At 57.0% G+C, this 19,297-nt stretch overlaps 2 protein-coding genes across 2 annotated transcripts; both read left to right on the forward strand.

The window, feature by feature from the left end:
* The first annotated feature begins 679 nt into the window (after nucleotides 1-679).
* SF3B4 (splicing factor 3b subunit 4) lies at nucleotides 680-3,427 on the forward strand. Its single transcript, XM_015818774.1, has 6 exons — nucleotides 680-713; nucleotides 929-1,057; nucleotides 1,378-1,920; nucleotides 2,104-2,295; nucleotides 2,531-2,701; nucleotides 2,971-3,427. The coding sequence occupies exons 1-6, from the start codon at nucleotides 680-682 to the stop codon at nucleotides 3,153-3,155; spliced, it is 1,254 nt and encodes a 417-aa protein (XP_015674260.1). The 3' UTR covers nucleotides 3,156-3,427.
* Nucleotides 3,428-10,732: 7,305 nt separating this feature from the next.
* SV2A (synaptic vesicle glycoprotein 2A) lies at nucleotides 10,733-19,040 on the forward strand. Its single transcript, XM_015818775.1, has 12 exons — nucleotides 10,733-11,318; nucleotides 14,003-14,183; nucleotides 14,488-14,639; nucleotides 15,044-15,177; nucleotides 15,399-15,488; nucleotides 15,635-15,745; nucleotides 15,981-16,069; nucleotides 16,569-16,733; nucleotides 17,130-17,263; nucleotides 17,797-18,000; nucleotides 18,396-18,555; nucleotides 18,857-19,040. The coding sequence occupies exons 1-12, from the start codon at nucleotides 10,733-10,735 to the stop codon at nucleotides 19,038-19,040; spliced, it is 2,190 nt and encodes a 729-aa protein (XP_015674261.1).
* The last annotated feature ends 257 nt before the right edge of the window (nucleotides 19,041-19,297 follow it).

Raw genomic sequence — 19,297 nt, forward strand, 5'->3', positions numbered from 1 at the left:
TCAGAAGCACCTCCTACGCTATCCAAGCAATTCCTTTGCACTTTCTTCCCTGCCTGGCGACCCCGAGGAGGCCCCTGGCAGAGTCCTGCCTTTACCGGGCTTCAACCGCCTCGCGGGCCCAAGCACGGCCTGCCTGAGGCGCCAATGGCTGCCTCGGTTTCCGAGGCGTCGGGCCGCTCAGGTTTCCTCTCTCCCTCTGCCTCCTTTTGGAAGGCAACGGGAAAAATGGCGCCCGAACGAACGGACAACGAAAAGCTGCGCGCGTGAGCCGCTACTGCGCCTGCGTGGCGAGAGAAAAAAGCGGGAAAGGGAGAAGGAAGAGGAGTTTGGAAGAGATTCGCGCTGATTGGCCCAGACGCCGTCTGTCGCTTCTGGGCGGAAGTAGCGTGACCGGCGGACCCCGGAAGTTCTGGTTTTATGCTGTCAAAATGATGCACGTACGCAATTGCGTCGTTGTGTGTCCGGGCACTTCACGTGATTTATTTTTTTTTAAATCGGAAGACCGACTTCCGCGAGGAGAGGATTAGGCGCGGGAGCTGCCCGGGTAGCCCTTAAAGCCGAGTGCCTTTAAACGGCGAGGCCTCCCTAGCGTCCGCCCGGGAGCATAATGGCCGCGCCTGACGTAATTTCCGGCTAGGATCGGAAGTGCGAGAGAAAACCGGGGAGCGCCTGGGTCAAGATGGCGGCGGGCCCCATCTCGGAGCGGAACCAAGGTAACGGCGCCGGGCTCGGGGTGGCGCGGGGCGGCCGCTGCTCAGGCCCGGGCGAGGAGGGGCGCCTCCATCCGCAGGAGGTGCCTCCCGGCGGGCTGGATTCCAGCCGCCCTCCTCCCTCTGCGTTCGGCCGGTCCGGAAGGGGTCTGGAGGCCGCCCGGAGCCCCGCTGCCGCCGCCTGACCCCCGTCCCCCCCCCCGCTTCTCTCCCCTCAGATGCCACCGTCTACGTGGGCGGCCTGGACGAGAAGGTCAGCGAGCCGCTCCTGTGGGAGCTCTTCCTCCAGGCGGGCCCCGTGGTCAACACCCACATGCCCAAAGACCGCGTCACGGGCCAGCACCAAGGTGAGCGGGGCCGCGGCCGGCTCTTCCCCCCAATTATTGGTTTAATTTGGTTTTATCTGGTGGGGGTTGTAAACATGTCTATGTTTTTAAATATGTTGTGAGCCGCCCTGAGTCCCGTTGGGAGAAGGGCGGGATATAAATCAAAACAAATAAATAAATAAAATCGCCGCTTCCTCGGGGCGCCCCGGCCGGGCCCGGAGTGGGGAGCTGGCTTGGCCAGGAGGCCAGCCGCCACTGGGGTGGGGTGATGGTGGGGGAACCGAGGCACAGTGGAGGGCCACGGCCGGCTGCAAGCCCTTCTCCCGGTGGTGTCCTTTCAGGCTACGGGTTCGTGGAGTTCCTCAGCGAAGAGGACGCCGACTACGCGATCAAGATCATGAACATGATCAAACTCTACGGGAAGCCCATCCGGGTCAACAAGGCCTCGGCCCACAACAAGAACCTGGACGTGGGTGCCAACATCTTCATCGGCAACCTGGATCCGGAGATTGACGAGAAGCTGCTGTACGACACATTTAGCGCCTTCGGGGTCATCCTGCAGACCCCGAAGATCATGCGTGACCCCGACACGGGCAACTCCAAGGGTTACGCCTTCATCAATTTTGCCAGCTTCGACGCCTCCGATGCCGCCATTGAGGCGATGAACGGACAGTACCTCTGCAACCGCCCCATCACCGTCTCCTACGCCTTCAAGAAGGATTCCAAGGGGGAGAGGCACGGCTCCGCCGCTGAGCGCCTCCTCGCGGCACAGAACCCCCTCTCCCAGGCCGACCGGCCGCACCAACTCTTTGCAGACGCTCCGCCTCCACCGTCGGTGCCCACGCCAGTGGTTACCACCTTGGGACCCGGGGTTACTCCTCCAGGTACGCCAGCGCTGGGGCTGGTAGCTCCTTAGTTCTGGTTCCTTTTTGCCTTCTGACGATTGTTTTTTTTCTCACCGCTTGAGTTCTTAATGTCTGAAAACATTGACGAGCGACTCAGCAACCAGCGAGTCGTTGGGTGCTTTCCCCAATAATTCAAGAGTGTTCTGTGATTTTCCATTGTAGGCATCCCCCCACCTGGATCGTTTCCTCCACCAGTACCCCCTCCGGGAGCTTTGCCCCCAGGACTGCCTCCAGCCATGCCACCTCCACCCATGCCACCAGGGGCAGGTGCCCCAGGACCTCCCTCCACAGGAGCCCCCGGGGGGGCGCATCCTCCCCACCCACATCCTTTCCCTCCTGGTGGGATGCATCCAGGTATGTTCTGTGGTTTGGACAACTACTTTCTCGGCAGAAGACCGGCCTCTGCCTTTGTCACTGAGAAATCTCAATGCTGGGGGCTGCGGGAGAGTTTGGGAAGAGTGGGATCCAGCTGTGGCCCCTGTAAACCAGCAGTATGATGTGGGCGTGAGGTCTTCCTGACACAGTCTGTGTCTTTGGAACTGTGTGAATGCGTGCATGAGAAATCCCTGCCTTTTGTTTACCTTCCCAGGCATGCCGCAAATGCAAGTCCATCATGGAATGCCCGGGATGGGCCCACATCACCCTGGACCCCCAGGCGCAGGGGGGCAGCCACCTCCACGCCCACCCCCAGGCATGCCCCATCCTGGGCCACCACCCATGGGCATGCCACCCAGGGGACCTCACTTTGGATCGCCAATGGGTAAGTGGAAGGGTTTGGGGTATTCTCTTCTCACCTCTTGTGGTTTAGTGCCAAAACGCCCATTGGAGTGTGAGGGGTATTGACTTTCCTAGAAATGGCTTCAAGCCAAAGAAGGGGAACGCAAGCAATTTTTATCAAATACCCCCCCCCCCTCCGACAGTCCAGTAGTTCTGATTCCTTTGTGCCTGAAGTAACTTATCTTCACAGCTTGATGCGGTCTTGGACATCTTCTGGGTGCTGTCTAATGCCCGTGTGTTTTATTTCCCCAGGTCATCCTGGTCCCATGCCACCTCACGGGATGCGTGGGCCGCCTCCATTGATGCCACCCCATGGATACAATGGCCCCCCTCGGCCCCCTCCCTACAGCTACCAGCGCATCCCTCTGCCGCCTCGTCCTACCCAACGGCCCATGGTGCCTCCACGGGGACCTATGCGGGGGCCTCTCCCTCCCTAGGCCACAACAGGTCACTAGCCCGCCTGAAAAAAACAGCCACTTCCTGTGGGTCTCCCATTTTCTGGGTTTTGTTTTGCGATGTGGGGGGGGGGGGACAAACATTCCAGCAAGCGGCATCTCCCTCTTTCGTGAAAAACATGCTCATGTCTTCGGCAGTATTGAGGGTTTGCTCATCCTATTATTAGCTGTGTTCCCTTAAACAAAAAGCAGGTTTTTTTCACTTTCCCCCTTTTTTAAATAATCCTGTTTGTGAAATGCAACTGAAAAACTGTTTTGAAATAAAAAAATGAGAAGGTTTTCTGTAGCTTTCTTTGTGGTTCTCCTGCCCTCACAGAGTTGGAAAAGGATTTGCCCCTTCCACCAGGGAGGGAGGTGACCGAATTGGGTAGGGAGAGTTACATGGGGACTTAAGCATCCAGTTTAGTAGGGCAGGGTGGCCTTTCCAAGTGTCAGGCCCTTCCCAGGTATTGGATGACTTCACTGCTATTCCCTTATTGAATGTTGAACATGGAGGGGGGAGGGTTACTTGATGCCCAAATGTAAATGCCCTCCAGGCACATTGGTCCTGATAGATTTCAAGAAATAGGAGATGAAAGCCAGCGTGGTGATCATCGCAAGCTGTATATAGCGATAAATATTTTAACTGCATAGGTATAATGCATTCTGCCATGGCAAGAGGCTGCCTGGTGATACTTTCAGAGTCGTGCTCAAAATTAAGATGGATGAGAAACCAGCTTATCAGTGAAATGCCATTCCTGGAAATTCCTCAGTGCCTACACCTGGCATGCCCTCAGCCTGCATTCCCAAAAAAAACAGTCTGTGCCTGTTGGTACTTTTTATAGTAAAAATTCATGCAGTGGTTAAACATGGTGTTAGTTTGGTCCAGAGTCTATAGCAGTGATGGCGAACCTTTTAGAGACCGAGTGCCCAAACTGCAACCCAAAACCCACTTATGCATCGTCGGGTGCCGGGTGGGCGTGGCCCATTGGGTGGGCGTGGCTGCGGTGGTAAGGGCAGACTGGGTGGGACGAAAAAGTTCTATCAATTCCAACTTTGCGAGATCTTTTTTGGAAGTTGAAATTGACTGATTGAACTTTTTTTTTTTTTTTTGGCATACGGCGGCGGAGGCCTAAAGCAAAAAGGTTTTATAAAACCCAGCTGAAGGCCTAGGACTGGGATGACGGTGCGCGTGCCCATAGAGAGGGCTCTGAGTGCCGCCTCTGGCACCCGTGCCATAGGTTCTCCACCACTGGTCTATAGGATTGTCCTGACTGGGAGGAGGGGACCGGTGCAAAACAACCCATTTTGTACCACTAGATCTTGTGTTCCCCGAGTCAGTTTGCAGAGCGACATCCCCTCCCGCAAAGAGCTATGAATCGCCCCCTTGAACCCAACCGCAGGCCACCTTCCACGAGGCCTTAACCAAGGTGCCAAGTCTGAATTTCTCCCCCACAGAGACAGATGAAGCTCTTGATACAAAAATAACAGGGATTGACTTAGCTGACAAGATGCAGAAGACCCTCCTTCCTTAGCGTAAGGATGGGATGGACGTGGCTTGATGGGTTTGAGTGAGGCTGAAGGATAGTGACGGGTTCCACTCGCGTACCTGGAAAGAACGATGTAAGATCTATGAAGCTTCCTGGTTTCTACATCGTCAGTGTGATCCTAGGCCAAGAACTGATAATTATCCCACATTCTGAATGTCAAAAAATATCTTGTTAAACAAAAATTCAACACCTCCTAACGGTGCTGCGTTAAGCCTTAAAGCTGTCTCTTCATGCTGTCTACACGTTCCTTACCAAGTGGATAAAACTGGCAGCACTTATTTTAATCCCTCGTTCTTGTGTCTTGGGGAGTGAGACCAGGAAGTGTTCTATTTTTGCAGGACCCCTAAATTTCAGGGTTTTGGGGTTTTGTTTTGTTTTTACAAAGAACTGACATACTTTTGGAAAATTTCAAAGGAGTGCCTGTATGGTCGCAAAAAATATTTTTAAATGAAAAGCACATGCTTTTTAATAGCACATTTATTCATTGGAAAAGATGCTGATGGGTGATGGTGGTAGATGATTGTAAATTGGGTACAAGAAGTTGACGTGAGAAATGGGATTTAGGCCTCTGTGAAAAACATTTCCAAGTAGTTCACCTTCCTTTTCTTAAGCTCCCCAGCCAGAAAGATAAAAGGATAGTCTGAGTCTTAAGAGTAACTAGAATCTGGCCTGTTTCAACGTGTTTCAACCTAGAGCCTGATCAGCTGCAGTAATAACCCTTGGTCTACCGTGTAACTGGGAGAATGTTTCTTAAATACCCAAACTAGCATTGAATGACATCCTGATTGGGGTCCACTTTTCCTGTCCTGCAAATTCCTCTCTGCTCTGAGCTTGCATCTCATTGGAAACCGACGCCGAGCGCAGAATGCTAGAATCTTGCAGCCACTCGAGGGCGCCGCTGTGGCACAAACTCCGCAGCGCACGCCGAGGCTGCTTCTGTGAGACCGTTGCGTGTGCCCAGCAGCCGCGCACGTACCCAGCAGCTCATTTGGGCAGCAGGCGCAGAGGGGATCCCGGGGGTGTGTGTGTGTGTGCAAAGTGGCAGCTTCTGGGTCCTCCGTTAGGGGAAAGTCTTCGTATGGGCTCGCAACACCACCGCCGAACAATATTTTGTGTGTCAATTCGGTTTGTCCTGGAAGAGGAGAGAAGGGGACTCTGCCGCCTGCCTTGCCAGGAGACCCTCTGGAGCTTCCTCAGGGTGGGAGAGGAGCAGGCCAAGATGGGGGAGGGAGAAGCACAGCGCCTGATGGGAAGCAGGACCTCTTGGGCAGCCCAGAGGGCGAATTGTGCAGCAATTAACACTTTTCTTGGGTTAGGCCGCCATACCTTGAAGGAGGCAGGGCGGGGGGGGGTGTCTCCCAGACAGAAAAGGGTGAGCCCTTTCCTAGACAAAAACCACAAGGCTTCAGCTGGCTGGCATCCCGGAATCTCTCTCTGGAAGCGAAGTGCTGGCTTTCCTTTGGCAGCAGATTGAAGGAATTCAAGCCAGATGCACTCTGGCTTTAAAGCAGGGGTAGTCAACCTTGGCTCTTTTATGACTCGTGGACCTTCAATTCCCAGAATTCCTGAGCCAGCTTAGCTGGCTCAGGAATTCTGGGAGTTGAAGTCCACGAGTCATAAAAGAGCCAAGGTTGACTACCCCTGCTTTAAAGCATTCTCCTTCCTCCTGGCTTCTGACCTTGGGCTTCCTTTGGCTCACCCCCCCACACACTCCCCACACCTTGGCGCATCTCCCTTCCACTAAGCTGCACTTCCCTTCTGGATAGCAAGACCCACCCCCCAGGAGACCCAAGACCCTGCTCTCCCAGAGTTTGGCCATCTGACCACCTCTGACCAAGAAGAGCTCCTCCAGACCCTTCAGCCAGCCTTGGCCCTCTCCGGGCACCACCATCAAACACTAAAGATGCCCTCCTTCCCCCCCACCCCAGTCAAGCTGCCCGCCTGAGATGGGAGTTGTGATCTGTTCCAGACAAAGCCCAGGTGCCCTCTGGCATCTCTGGAGCAGAAGGCACTTTGGGGGGGGGTGTTTCTCTGGGCACCCACGCTAAGGAAGCCTGAAGCCCTTCCACGCTGCTGGGTTGAGGGTACAGAGCCCAGAAACCAGTGGGCCATTGGCTTATTTGGGGTGGGTGGGTTGAATTGGTCGTTGGCCAGAAACTGGGGATGTAGAAAGGAAAAGAGGGTCGCGACATACAAGGGAGAGAGAGCACCGCTGCTGTTCCAGGCTGGCTGGTGTCACTCGGGTCCGTCCTCCAGGCCCTGGCTTTTTTTTTTTTTTCAAAAAAAGGCTGCTTCGAACAAGCGCCGAGGAAAAAAGGCAGCGCAAGCGAGGGCTCGGTAAGTCGTCTCCGCCGCGTCCCCGTTCCCGCGGGAGAGGCAGCCGCGTCCTCCCTCCGACCGCTTCGCCTCGCTCGGTGCGCTGCGCTGCGCCCAAAGGGGCTCCTGCTGGGATGCGGGGAAAGCGGGACCGCGGCGCAGCCCCCTCCTGGCCGAGCCACGTCCCGCTCCGGCCGGCCCGTCCGTCCCCCCCCCCGGGCGGGCTGTCATCCCCGTCCCCTTCCCCTCCGTGCCACAATGGACTCTCCCGTGACTGGAGGGGCGCAGCAACCTCTGCGCTCAGGCTCCGCCGCCGCCGCTGCTCCCCCTGCGTCTCTCTGGCGGTTGCAGCAGCGGCGGCGTGCAGCGGCGGCGGCGGGAGCGAGCGAGCGCCTGCCTACCTACCTACCTATCATACCTGCCTGCCTGCCTGCGAACGGGCTGGGTACCGCGGGAGCAAGGTGAGCCAAAGGCAGAGCTGGGGACGGGCGCGGGGGATGCCAGCGCCGTTCCTCCCTTCGTGTGGCCATTTTGTCCTAGGAAAGCTTGGCCTGCCTCCCCGCGTCTTGTAGCCCCTTCCCCCCCCCCGGGCTCCCATTGCCGGCCTTGGCCGGGGAAGGATTGCGGGACGGTCCCCGAGGCGATGCTCCGCCACCGCCGGGGCTGCGCAGAGGAAGAGAGCCGTAAGGGGATGGCGCTGGCGGGAGAGAAAGTGACCTTGGATGCCGGGGTGGGGGTGGGGGCTCCATCATCACCTAGCCGGCTTTTCTTTAGGCCGACTGAATAATTGGGAGGGGGGGGGGCAAGCGGGCTCCCCCCCCCTCCGTCCAAAGCGCACGAAGTCTGCCGTCTCTCTGGAGCAGCCGAGGCGGAGGATGGGTTCCGTCGGTGCTGCAAATTAAAAATAGGTTCCGAGCGCGCGGGGGAGGGGGGGGAAAGAGGGGAATGGTGGTTATGAAAGAAGCCTCTCTCCCTGGTCTTCGAGCCCCCCCCCCCCCCACTCAAAGGACGGAAAGGAAGAGGTGGGCTCGGGAGCCCCACATTTCCTCAGATCGGCCGATCGCTTGCTCGCCCCGACAGGATCCCAGCCCCAGCCCCAATCGACTGGACTACATTCCCCATAGCTCACAGCCGGCGCGATGCCCGTTCGGAATCGTGGGACCCGAGACGTAGTCTTTGCGTATTTAAATAGATTTAATGAGCGAATCGAGGGGGTTTTCGAGCGGGCGAGGGCTTCCCGCCACGCTGGCGAGGCAGCTGCCGCGCCGGATCGCTGGGGGTCTCCCGCTCCTGCCGGCTTCGCTCGGGCTCCGCGAGAGGCTGGGGCTGGGCTGGGTCCCTCTTTGGCCGGGCTGAGACCGGCGTTGCCGGCGAGGAACGCGGGCGAGCCTTCCCCAGCTGTAGGTCTGCAGTTCCGGGGGAGTGGGGGGGCTCCTTCCCTGCCAGGTTGGTACAACGGAGCTCCCTCCGCGCCCGGATCGCGTGTTTTGGTTCATTGTTGGGGGCAAACGTTGGAAGGAGGCCGCGAAAATGCCAGGGCGGGGAGGTGCGCAAGCTCCAGGTTGCGCGAATGTGGCGAGGGATCCTGAGCCCCGCGCAAGGCCGAACAAGCGTTCCCTCTTCGCTTAGAAGGCGGCCCCTGGAATCCGGGCCGAGTCGTGTGGGCAAGGGCGCTCTGTACGCGCTCAGAATGCGGCTACTAGGTAAACGAAGCCCCGGCACGGTACTGGAAGGGGGAGGGGGTCGGTCGGGTGGAAACGGCGCTGGAAGAAACGGTTCCTCCCTCCCCCCCCCCCCTTTTGGAAAAATCTGCTCATTTGGGTGGAGCTATGGAAATGCCATCGATGCCGTTCCCGACCCTTTCGGTCAACTGCAGGGAACCAAAAAACGGGCAGAAATCCGAGGCCTTTGGGGAGCCGAAGCGCGAGCTGTGGCTGGAGGGATCCGGTTCCCTTCCCCTTTCTAGGCTGATAAGGCGGCAGGTCCGCGGCTTCCCCTCGGCTGCGAGCCCCCCTCGGCTGCCTCCTAGGTAAGGCCGAGGCGGGGACAGGTGATCCCCTTCGCCTCCCTCACCGACCACCGAGGGCAGCTGAAATGCCTCGCAACCCCGCAGCAAGTTCCGCCGAGCCCGGCACGGGCCGACCTGATGGGGATGGGAGTTTGTAGTCGGGCAGGTTTGGAGGGAGACAGGAGGTCTTGCTGTGGGTTGCATGGCTGCTTCAGTGCCCCCCCCCCCCGCTCCTTCCTGGGCGAGAAAGAAAAGGGGGTCTGGGGGATGCTTCCACCTCCCCCGTTTGTTGAGAGAGAGAAATAACCTTTATTGTTATTGTTTTTTTCCTGTGGGCACAATGGCACACATTAAACATGAAATTTAGTTGCTTTCTCTGAAAGCGTACACATACATATTTTAAACATCCTATATATAACATATGTATAAGACCTACACCCTTACATATAAGTAACATATAAATAATCCAGGATCCACTGAAGGAGGCCCCAGCTCCCCTTTGAAGGGCAATGCCATAAAGCGGAGGCAAAAGAGATGACATTTCCTGTGGGAAATGTGCATTGTTTGTTTGTCCTTCGATCACAAACGGATGCAAAAGCAAATAAAAAAATCTGGGCTGGAAAGATACGAAAGTGAGGCCAAACAAGTGAGGCTCTGAGCTTCACAAATTAGAAAGAGGATCTCTACTGATCCCTGGGCTTGCCAGATATAAGCCTTGGGGAACCACCATTCATTCGCCCCCTGGTTCTCAGCCCATCTCTCTCCTGCTTCCAGAGATTAAAAATAGCCTGCTGTGTCCCCTGGGGTGTGGGTGTATGCTTCTGGAGGGTTCTGCCAGCTTGGACAACGAGGAAGGATCCATCGTAAGGCCCCTCGGCTTTGAGTTTCCTTGTCTGGCGGTGGAGAGGGAAGGACATGGGGCTCATTTGGGAGCAGCGCGGGGGTGGTGGTGTCACCGACTGATCGCCTCGGCTACCTGCATTGAACAAGAGTTTCAATCGGTGGCCCTTGTTTGTTTGTTTGTTTAAACGTGTGCCTTCAAGTCACTCCTGATTCCTGGCAAACCGGCTGCAAACTCTGGCTCTGGAAAGCCTTGGGGTCTCCCAAGTGGGACGTGTGGCACAAGCTCCCTCATTGCACGTGTGTGATTGCTGAGCAGGTGGGAGGCCCGGATAAGATGGCAATGCCTGCACAGGACCCGCTTCCTCAGTACTCCCCTCTCACCCAGAATGGTCCCACCCAAGAGGGAGGGCTGGCTGTGCAGGGGGTGAGTCAAGCCGGAGACGGGGTGGGGCGGGGTGATGAGCTGGAAAGACATCCAAGGCAGCGGTGGGGGGTTTCCATTGGCTGGTTCTCTTCCTCGGTGCCTCGACTTCTTTTACACTCTTCCACTGAACCCTGTCCCCATCTTGTCCGTTGGGTCACCTGACCCGCCCTTTGATGTCCGTTGGGCTTCCACCTGACCCTATGTCTCCTTCCTTCGCAGGACCGCTCTCAGTCAGCCCAGTGGAGGCCCCTCTGCATCGCTCTCCAGGGCTCAGGCACATGGGTCGCCACCCGCAAAGAGCTGGTCCTTGAAGGGGGAGCGTCTGCCAAAAGGAGGAGCTGCCTGCCTTGCCGGTGGGTGCTGAATACGGTGCCTCCCGCCCAGCCGCCTGCGCCTTCCTCCCCCTTTCATCTCCAGGCCCAAAGGGCTGGTGGGAGCCATGGACGAAGGCTTTAGAGACCGGACCGCCTTCATCCGCGGCGCAAAGGACATCGCCAAGGAGGTGAAGAAGCAGGCGTCCAAGAAGGTGGGCAAGGGGGTGGACCGCGTGCAGGACGAGTACACCAAGCGCGCCTACGCTCGCTTTGAGGAAGAGGACGATGACGACTATCAGCCCCAAGACGGATACTACCGTGGGGAGCCCTCGGCCGACGAGGAAGGGGCCTCCAGCGACGCCACGGAAGGCCACGATGAAGACGACGAGGTCTACGAGGGGGAGTACCAGGGGATCCCCCGGAATGATTCCCTGAAGGGGGGAGACCGGCTGACGGCCAGCCCGGAGGCAGCCAGCGAGTTCAGAGACTTCGATGACCTGGAAGGAGAGAAGAAGAAGGAGAAGGAGGAGCTGTCTCAGCAGTATGAGCTGATTCTGCAAGAGTGCGGACACGGGAAATTCCAGTGGACGCTCTACTTTGTGCTCGGACTGGCCCTCATGGCTGACGGAGTGGAGATTTTTGTGGTCGGCTTTGTCCTCCCCAGTGCCGAGAAGGACATGTGCCTGTCAGACTCCAATAAAGGCATGCTGGGTAAGTCCCCAGGAAGGCCGTGGTGATTTAGTGGGGAATTAGTGGGGGCTGGCCCGATAATGTGTTTGTGGTTGTAGACCCAGGGTTTTTTTTTAAATTTCAGAAGACAATAGATGAGCATGGTTAACTTTCCCAACCCCCTCTTGGAGGCCTAGAGCTTCACCCAGGATTATAAAAAAGAAGGGAGATGAGGCTTTCTTGTAGAATTGAGATGAAATAGGTTTGTTTTTTTGAACAAAAACAATCCTTATTTATTGCTTGATAAAAGGTTTACCTTCACCCACATATACTTTTACCAAGAGTGATTCCCAGTTGAGGAATATTTGCACGGACCTTGCAGCTGAGGAAAGAGGAGTAATAATTTTAGCAAGAAATTTGCAGCCCTAGAGGAAGTCACACCAGTTCACGTGGAATGAGTTGTGGAGTCGGCACGGCTAATTTCCTGGCTGGCAGAAAATATTTGTAGCCAACGTTCAGATTAGATAGTGCTCCCTCGCCACCAGTACGGCCTTTATGGGATCAGACAGATCGAGAGCACAGTTAAGGCTCTGACCACTCGGTGCACAGGCCTCTGGGACAGAGCTGAGATTCCATAGAAACCGATTCTGTAGAGCTGCTGTGTTTGCAAGTGATGGCACCACTTTGGAATTTGGGATTGTAAGACTGCTCTGCGTTGGATGCAAGTAGGCAGATTCCCTGCCCATGAAAAACTAACATAGCAGGGAGGACAGTGCTGTAAGTTTTCATTTTTTCCTGAAATATTAGCTCTCGGTATTCTTTAATTTTACTAATAAACCATGCCATTAGGGCCACCAGATAGTTTTTTTTTTGGGGGGGGAGTTAAATACATTTATTTATTTATTATTTAAATTTATATACTGCCCTATCTCCCTTACGGGACTCAGGGCGGTGAACAGGCAATAATAAAAATCACAATAAATATTAAATAAAAAGCCTGCTCTAAAATACCCCATATAAAACCCCCTACCAAAACACAATCAAAACTACGCCAGGCCAGCCGCATGGAATAGATGGGTTTTCAAGGCTCATGGAGGAAATGACTGCTGTCCACACACAGGCCGAGATCAAGGTGATCAGGGTCCACCCATCCAGCTGGCTGAGCTCCCACCGGTGATCTGTGCCGGTGGGATCCTTGGCCCGATCCAGCAGGATCTGCTCTGCTTAGCATTGTACATTTCCGGGCATCTCTCTGTTGAAGTAACCTCACCCGGTTTCTCCCCTAAGACACAGGTAAACTTGTTTCTTGTGTGCTTTTTTTCCGTCGTTGAGAGGGGGTCCGTCACTGAGGCTCATGTCTCCCCCCGTAGTAGAGAACTTTCCTTACCTTCGGGGAACCGACGACGTCCTTGTCGCCGAGCGACCGTCGAGATACTGAGTCAGCCCCTGTGTCGACGACGACGACGTGCTGTTGGTGACTCATCTTCCCCTTCTCCATCTTAGTGGCTCTGTGCAGAGACCAGCCCCCTCCCCAGCTTATCTCCTTGCTGCTTTGGGGCGCTGCAAGGAGGCTGGCGGGGGTGGGCAGGAGGGGAGAGCGCAGCAGAATTAAATTCCCCAGAAAGGAAGAGCGGGGAGGAAGCCTGGGGTGTGTGTGTGAGAAATCTGGGGGGTGTGTGTGTGTGAAGCTTTTGAGGCAATAGCAGAGCCAGCTTTCCATGCGACACCACTGCAGTGCGGCAGAGCCAGCCTTCCTCCCCATTTCTGGTGGGGAAAGGTCGGGCAGGAGTGGGGCAGCAAAGCTCCACTTCCTTCTAATTTGGGCCTTGCAGGTCTGCCGGGCCCTTTTCCACCGCTGTGGGTCTCATAAGCTCTGCCACTGACGAGGCTGCCTTCCGAAGGCCTTGGGCAGCTTCCGTTGGCCGGGACTCTCTGACAGCCAGGATGGTTGGAGAAGACGGGCACCGAGGCCTCAGCAAAGGGTGGGAGAGGCTGCCCGGAGGGTGCATTGACCCAGTAAGCAGAGCAAGGCCTGTCCGGGACCACACGGTGGCTTCTTGAGGGCTGGTGCCTCCAGTGAACATTCAAATAGCCCATCAAGGTGCTCATGGGGGGGTATCTCCCCTCCTAGCTCCTGGTCACTCCAACACTGGCTCAAGCCTGGAGCCATTTGGTCAACTGTCTGACCGCTCTAAAAGCCAGACACCCAACCCCCCGTCCAGTTCCTCCCTGAAAAAGTGCAGGTGAAGCCACGGAGGGGCAGGGGTGCCTCTCCACCAGGGAGCAGCGTAGAGACCCACCCCAAGGGTGAGACGGAGCCATTGTCTCACAGCAGTGGAGATGCTGCCAGAAGCCCTCTGGCCCTTAGAGCCCAGGCCAGGCCAGCTGAGTGTCCTGCAGGAGGCACAATTGACCGGATGTTGGAGAGGTTAACTCTGGACCGCCAGCAGGTGGAAAGAGTCCCCAGCCACTGAGCATGTTCTGGAAGCCACAGGGCACCTTCCCCTCCTGTCCCTCAGCCTGGGTCACCAGCTGGGTTGGTGTTAATGCAAGCCCCTCCCTCCCTCAATAGTGCCAGGCTCTATCTGACTGCCAATCCTTTCCTCAAGAATGAACAGAGGATTGCCAAGCTCCCTCCAGAACATGGCTGCTCTGCTATAACTCCTGTCTCCGTCTCCTCTTCCTCCTCCTCCTTTCTCTCTCCTCCTGCTGTTTCCCTCCTCCAGGCCTGATTGTCTACCTGGGAATGATGGTGGGTGCCTTCCTGTGGGGCGGCCTGGCAGACCGGCTGGGGCGCAGGCAGTGCCTGCTGATGTCGCTCTCGGTCAACAGCGTCTTTGCCTTCTTCTCCTCCTTCGTGCAGGGCTACGGCACTTTCCTCTTCTGCCGGCTGCTCTCTGGTGTGGGGTAAGGGGACCCTGGGGGCTTCAGTCTGGGCACAGCCCGCCTTTTCTCCCATCCTGAGGCCAGGGATGGCCTTCAAGGGCAAGGGCGCTATGGGCATCCCCCCCCAGCAGAACAGAGCAGCGTGTCCGAGGGCAGCCGGGGCCGGCTGAGGTTTGCAAAGACACTGAGGTGCAACTGGAAGGCATCTCCGCTGGTCCCAGTGCAGGGGCTCCGGGAAAGGAACGGGGCTGCCCGGGTCGTTTTGGCCAGGAGGGTGGCGGGGGTCTCCCCGTCCCTCTTCTGAAATTGCTCTCTCCCCTCCCAGCATTGGGGGGTCCATCCCCATCGTTTTCTCCTACTACTCGGAGTTCCTGGCCCAGGAGAAGCGTGGCGAGCACCTCAGCTGGCTCTGCATGTTCTGGATGATTGGCGGCATCTACGCCTCTGCCATGGCCTGGGCCATCATCCCCCATTACGGTGAGTCCCCGAGGGCAGGGGCAAAGAAAGGACCAGGACGTCCGCAGACCCACGTGGGGCTGAACCCTTTCCAGTTTGGCTGACAGTGGGATTTCCTCTTGGCCCTACGGAAACTGGTCCTCGTTTGTACACGTTGACCCATCTGTCCTCCCACGTTGGGCAGTGTCCCAACCCAGCAAGCAGCAGGGTTGGTCCCCAATCTGTAGGAGTCTGCCAGGTGTGCCCACATGGGGTTTGGAAGCTGGGGAGGAGAGCCAAGGTTCGGCCGTTGTTGCTCCCGATAGGCTGGAGTTGTAGGCTTCCATGGCTCAGACTTTGGGGGGGGGGAGGAGAGTGTTCATAGGCAGCGGACATTCTCCTTTTGTAAAGCCCTCTTCTCCATCATCCCCCCCCCCGTCGCTCAGGGTGGAGCTTCCAAATGGGATCCGCCTACCAGTTCCACAGCTGGCGCGTCTTCGTCTTGGTCTGCGCCTTTCCGTCGGTCTTTGCCATCGGGGCCCTCACCACCATGCCGGAAAGCCCCCGCTTCTTCCTGGAAGTAAGAAGACCCCGGTGCCTCCTTTCAAGGGGTGGAGAGGGCTGCTAGATGCCCGCAGAGCGAGCCCTAGGCCGGAGCGAGCCCTAGGCTGCTTCCCCGTTGCCTGTCCCCCAGCAGCCGATGCGGGGAGGGTCCAAGAGCTGAGCCTCCGAGGGGTGAGGGGCAGAGGAAGATTTTTGGGGAGCAAACGGGTAGACACCCCCATGTTTCTCTCTTTCTAGAACGGCAAGCATGACGAGGCCTGGATGGTTCTGAAGCAGGTCCATGACACCAACATGAGGGCAAAAGGCCACCCTGAACGGGTCTTCTCGGTAGGAACCCTTCTTTTTCCTCCTACCTCCTCCTGTTGACCTGCCCACCACCAGGTCTCTGCATCTGTGAGCAGGGACACCCCTCTGCTACTCTCTCGGCTAGGGGGGGCTCTGGATGACTTTCAAGTTTCACATTCCATTGGCAGGTGACCCACATCAAGACAATCAAACAGGAGGACGAATTGGTCGAGATCCAGTCGGACACAGGGACCTGGTACCGGCGCTGGATGGTCCGCTTCCTGAATCTTTCTCAGCAGGTCAGTTGTCCAGGGTGGGGGCTGGGGGGGGAGGGTTTGTGGGACTGCTGGGTTCCCTTCATGGGAGCCGTGCTGGGCAACCACACCAGGCAGGGGAAGCTGCAGTTCACCTGCGGCCTCTACAAAAGGCTTTCAGGGCAGGGACCGCCTCCCAAAGGATCTGCCCAAGCCCCTAGCGCCCCTGGCTGCATCCCAGACCCGGGAAGCTCCAAGCGCCTCCCCTCCCCTCCCACAGGTCTGGGCAAACTTCCACCAGTGCTTTGCTCCCGAGTATCGTCGGGTCACGTTGATGATGATGGCGGTCTGGTTCACCATGTCCTTCAGGTGAGCCACTCTGGGGGAGAGCCAGGCGACCTGGCGCTGGATCCACAGATCTCCCTCGAGGGAGGGGAGGGAGAGAGGAAGGGAGGTGCACCGGTCCCTTCTCTGAAAAACAAGAGGGGCCCAAACCTCTGAGATGATTGGCAGGGTTCCTAGAATGAAATGTTGAATTGACATTCACGGAGCCACGAGGATCGAGCCCCTAGTCTGTGCGGGGATGCAAAGAGTAACACTGTTAAGCCTTTAAGTAACAAAGAGCAAACCTCACATCGCTCCCGCCCACGAGCCACACCGCCAGAGACAGTACAAGCCACGGCCACGTTGGAGCCCACCAAGGTCCTCGCCCAGTGGGGGATCCTGGGAGTCGTCGCCCCGACGCCCTTCAAGTTGGGAAGAAGGGTGTTCTGGGAAACCAGCCTTTCTCTCCAGTTGAGGGTCCTCCAAACCTTTCTGGTTCTTTCTCTCCCCTCCTCCTCCACCACCTACCTTGGCCACCGGGCAGCTACTACGGCCTGACCGTCTGGTTCCCAGACATGATTAAGCACCTCCAGAATGTGGAATATGCCTCCCGCACAAAAGTGTTTAACAACGAGACGTTCAGACACATCACCTTCAACTTCACCCTGGAGAACCAGATCCACCGCCGGGGGGAATACTTCAATGACAAGTAGGTGACGCTCTGCTTCAGAGGCTGGCCCTGTGACCAGTACCCCCCCCGCCGGGGTGGGGCTTCAGTTGGGGCAGTGCAGGCTCGGTTGGGGCAGAGAGGAGACTGGATGCTTCCTTCAGCAGCGCCATCTCTGGGCTGTCCCCTTCTGTGTTTTTTCTGGACAAGGAAAGGGATGGGCTACCACAACACACACACACACACTGCTGCAAAGTCTCCCAAAGCAGAGATACTTTCCAGGTCCATTTTTGTAGCCTGGCCGAGCATGGCCCGCCACCCACTGCAGGCACAGAGCCGCGTCACGCCAAGTCTGAAGGAGCCACCTCAGAGGGCATAGCAGCCTGTGTGAATTCAGCAGTGGACCCTCAACCTCCTCTCTTTTCCTGCCCTGGACAGGTTTATTGGCCTCAAGATGAAGTCGGTCACCTTCATTGACTCTTTGTTTGAAGAGTGCTACTTTGAGGACGTCACGTCGAGCAATACTTTCTTCAGGAACTGCACTTTTCTGGCCACCGTCTTCTACAACACAGGTAACGTGTCTGAGGGGGGACTGAGCTGCTCCCGGGCACCTCAGGGTGGGTGGGTGGGTGGGGGTCCTTGGGAAGCCTCCATCATCTCTCCCGCCTCGGCTGGGCTTTCTCAAAGGCCTCTGAGAACTGCTGAGCCCACCTCATATCCCCCGTGAAGAAGTCACAGCCTTTGCGGTGCGGCTGCTTTCCTGACCAACCGAAGACAGAAAAATAGAATAGAATAGAATAGAATAGAACAGAACAGAATAGAATAGAATAGAATAGAATTATGGGATGGAAGACACCGGCAGGCAGACCCAGCCGGGTTGGTGGGAGCTGTTGGCACCGAGGGGCCTGCAACAAGCCATTCAGAAAAAAGGATGTCCTGAGACGGCGGCCATAACCAGACGGGCTCCTGGGCGGGCCAAGGACTGGCTTGACCAGACGGAGGGGAGGGGGTTAGGGGTCGGGACCTGGCCCCTATGGGTGGGGGGATCTGCCTGGTTTCTTTAGGGAACGGGCCTAAGCCCTGGTCTCTCGCCCCCTCCCCCCAGACCTCTTTGAGTACAAGTTCATCGACAGCCGGATCGTCAACAGCACTTTCCTGCACAACAAAGAAGGGTGCCAGCTGGATTTCAGTGATGACAACAACGCTTACATGATCTACTTTGTCAGCTTCCTGGGCACCCTGGCGGTGCTGCCAGGCAACATTGTCTCTGCGCTCCTGATGGACAAGATCGGGCGTCTTCGCATGTTGGGTGAGGGGCCTCCCTTTTGGCAAATGCTTGGCAGGGATCAGCCCCCCCCCTCAGCAGGTCGTACTGGGGGGGGGGAAAGCCACCTGAGAGACATGGGTGGCCCCTTTTCAGGACCAGCTGTGAAGGGGCCGACTGGTCAGTCGTGTGGTGGGCTGGTTTAGGATCTGGTGTGGCACCGGACTCCTTCTGGGCTCTGACGATGGATGTCCGATGCCCTGGTGGGATCTGTCTGGATAAAGAGGCTTTGAAACCAGCCACGGGGATTCCTGGTCTGGGCAAGACTTCCTAGTGGAGGCAAAAAGGTTTCTGAGCCTGCCCGTTTTTCACAATGAGGTCTAGAAACGGAGGACCGTGTTGAGCTAATGCTTGTCTTCCTCCTCCTCCGACCAACGCAGCCGGCTCAAGCGTCATGTCTTGCATCAGCTGCTTCTTTTTGTCCTTCGGCAAAAGCGAGTCAGCCATGATTGCCCTCCTTTGCTTGTTTGGCGGGGTCAGCATTGCCTCCTGGAACGCCCTGGATGTCCTCACGGTGGAGCTGTACCCTTCGGACAGAAGGTGAGCGTGCCGGGATAGCTGGGGAATGGGTCTCACCTACACTGTGTGTGTGTACACAAGGGTTGTCTTGGGGAAAATAACTGCCCCCGTGAGCCTGTTTGTAGGGGGGGCTCCTTCGGGCATCCTCTGTGCTTCTGCCACTGATGGGCTCCTGGTGGCCTCGCTCTTGAATGGATGGTGATCCCTCCCGGCCACTGGAATCAGAAGGGAGGGGGGAGACCCAGTCAGAGCTCTGCACCCACAAAAGCATCCCACTGTCCCTTCCTCCCCCTCCTCATGGCCTCCCCCTCCCTGCTTCCAGGACCACCGCGTTTGGCTTCCTCAATGCTCTCTGCAAGCTGGCGGCGGTTTTGGGCATCAGCATCTTCACGTCGTTTGTGGGCATCACAAAAGCCGTGCCCATTTTACTGGCATCAGCGGCCCTGGCTGTGGGCAGCTCTCTGGCCCTGAAGCTGCCGGAGACCAGGGGGCAGGTGCTGCAATGAGAGTGAGCCCCCCCCGGCTCTTCTGCCCTCGCCCCTGCCCGGGGGAGATTTAGCGTTGTAGACACTGTGACTGTCTTGTTGTACCATTTCAATGGGAAATCTGTCTTCGCTTGGGTTTTCTTCTGCAAGCTCACTTGCTCTTTTGAGTTCTCCTCACGCGCTCCTTTCTCCCACGGTGCTGAGGTGGACGTGGAGGTGGGGAGGCCGGAGAAGCTGTGGGAGATGGGTGGCCCTTTGCAATCTAGGCATTAGCAAAC

This window comes from Protobothrops mucrosquamatus, unplaced genomic scaffold, assembly GCF_001527695.2.
Source record: "Protobothrops mucrosquamatus isolate PMUCROS unplaced genomic scaffold, P.Mucros_1.0 scaffold787, whole genome shotgun sequence".
NCBI classification, from domain to species: Eukaryota; Metazoa; Chordata; class Lepidosauria; order Squamata; family Viperidae; genus Protobothrops; species Protobothrops mucrosquamatus.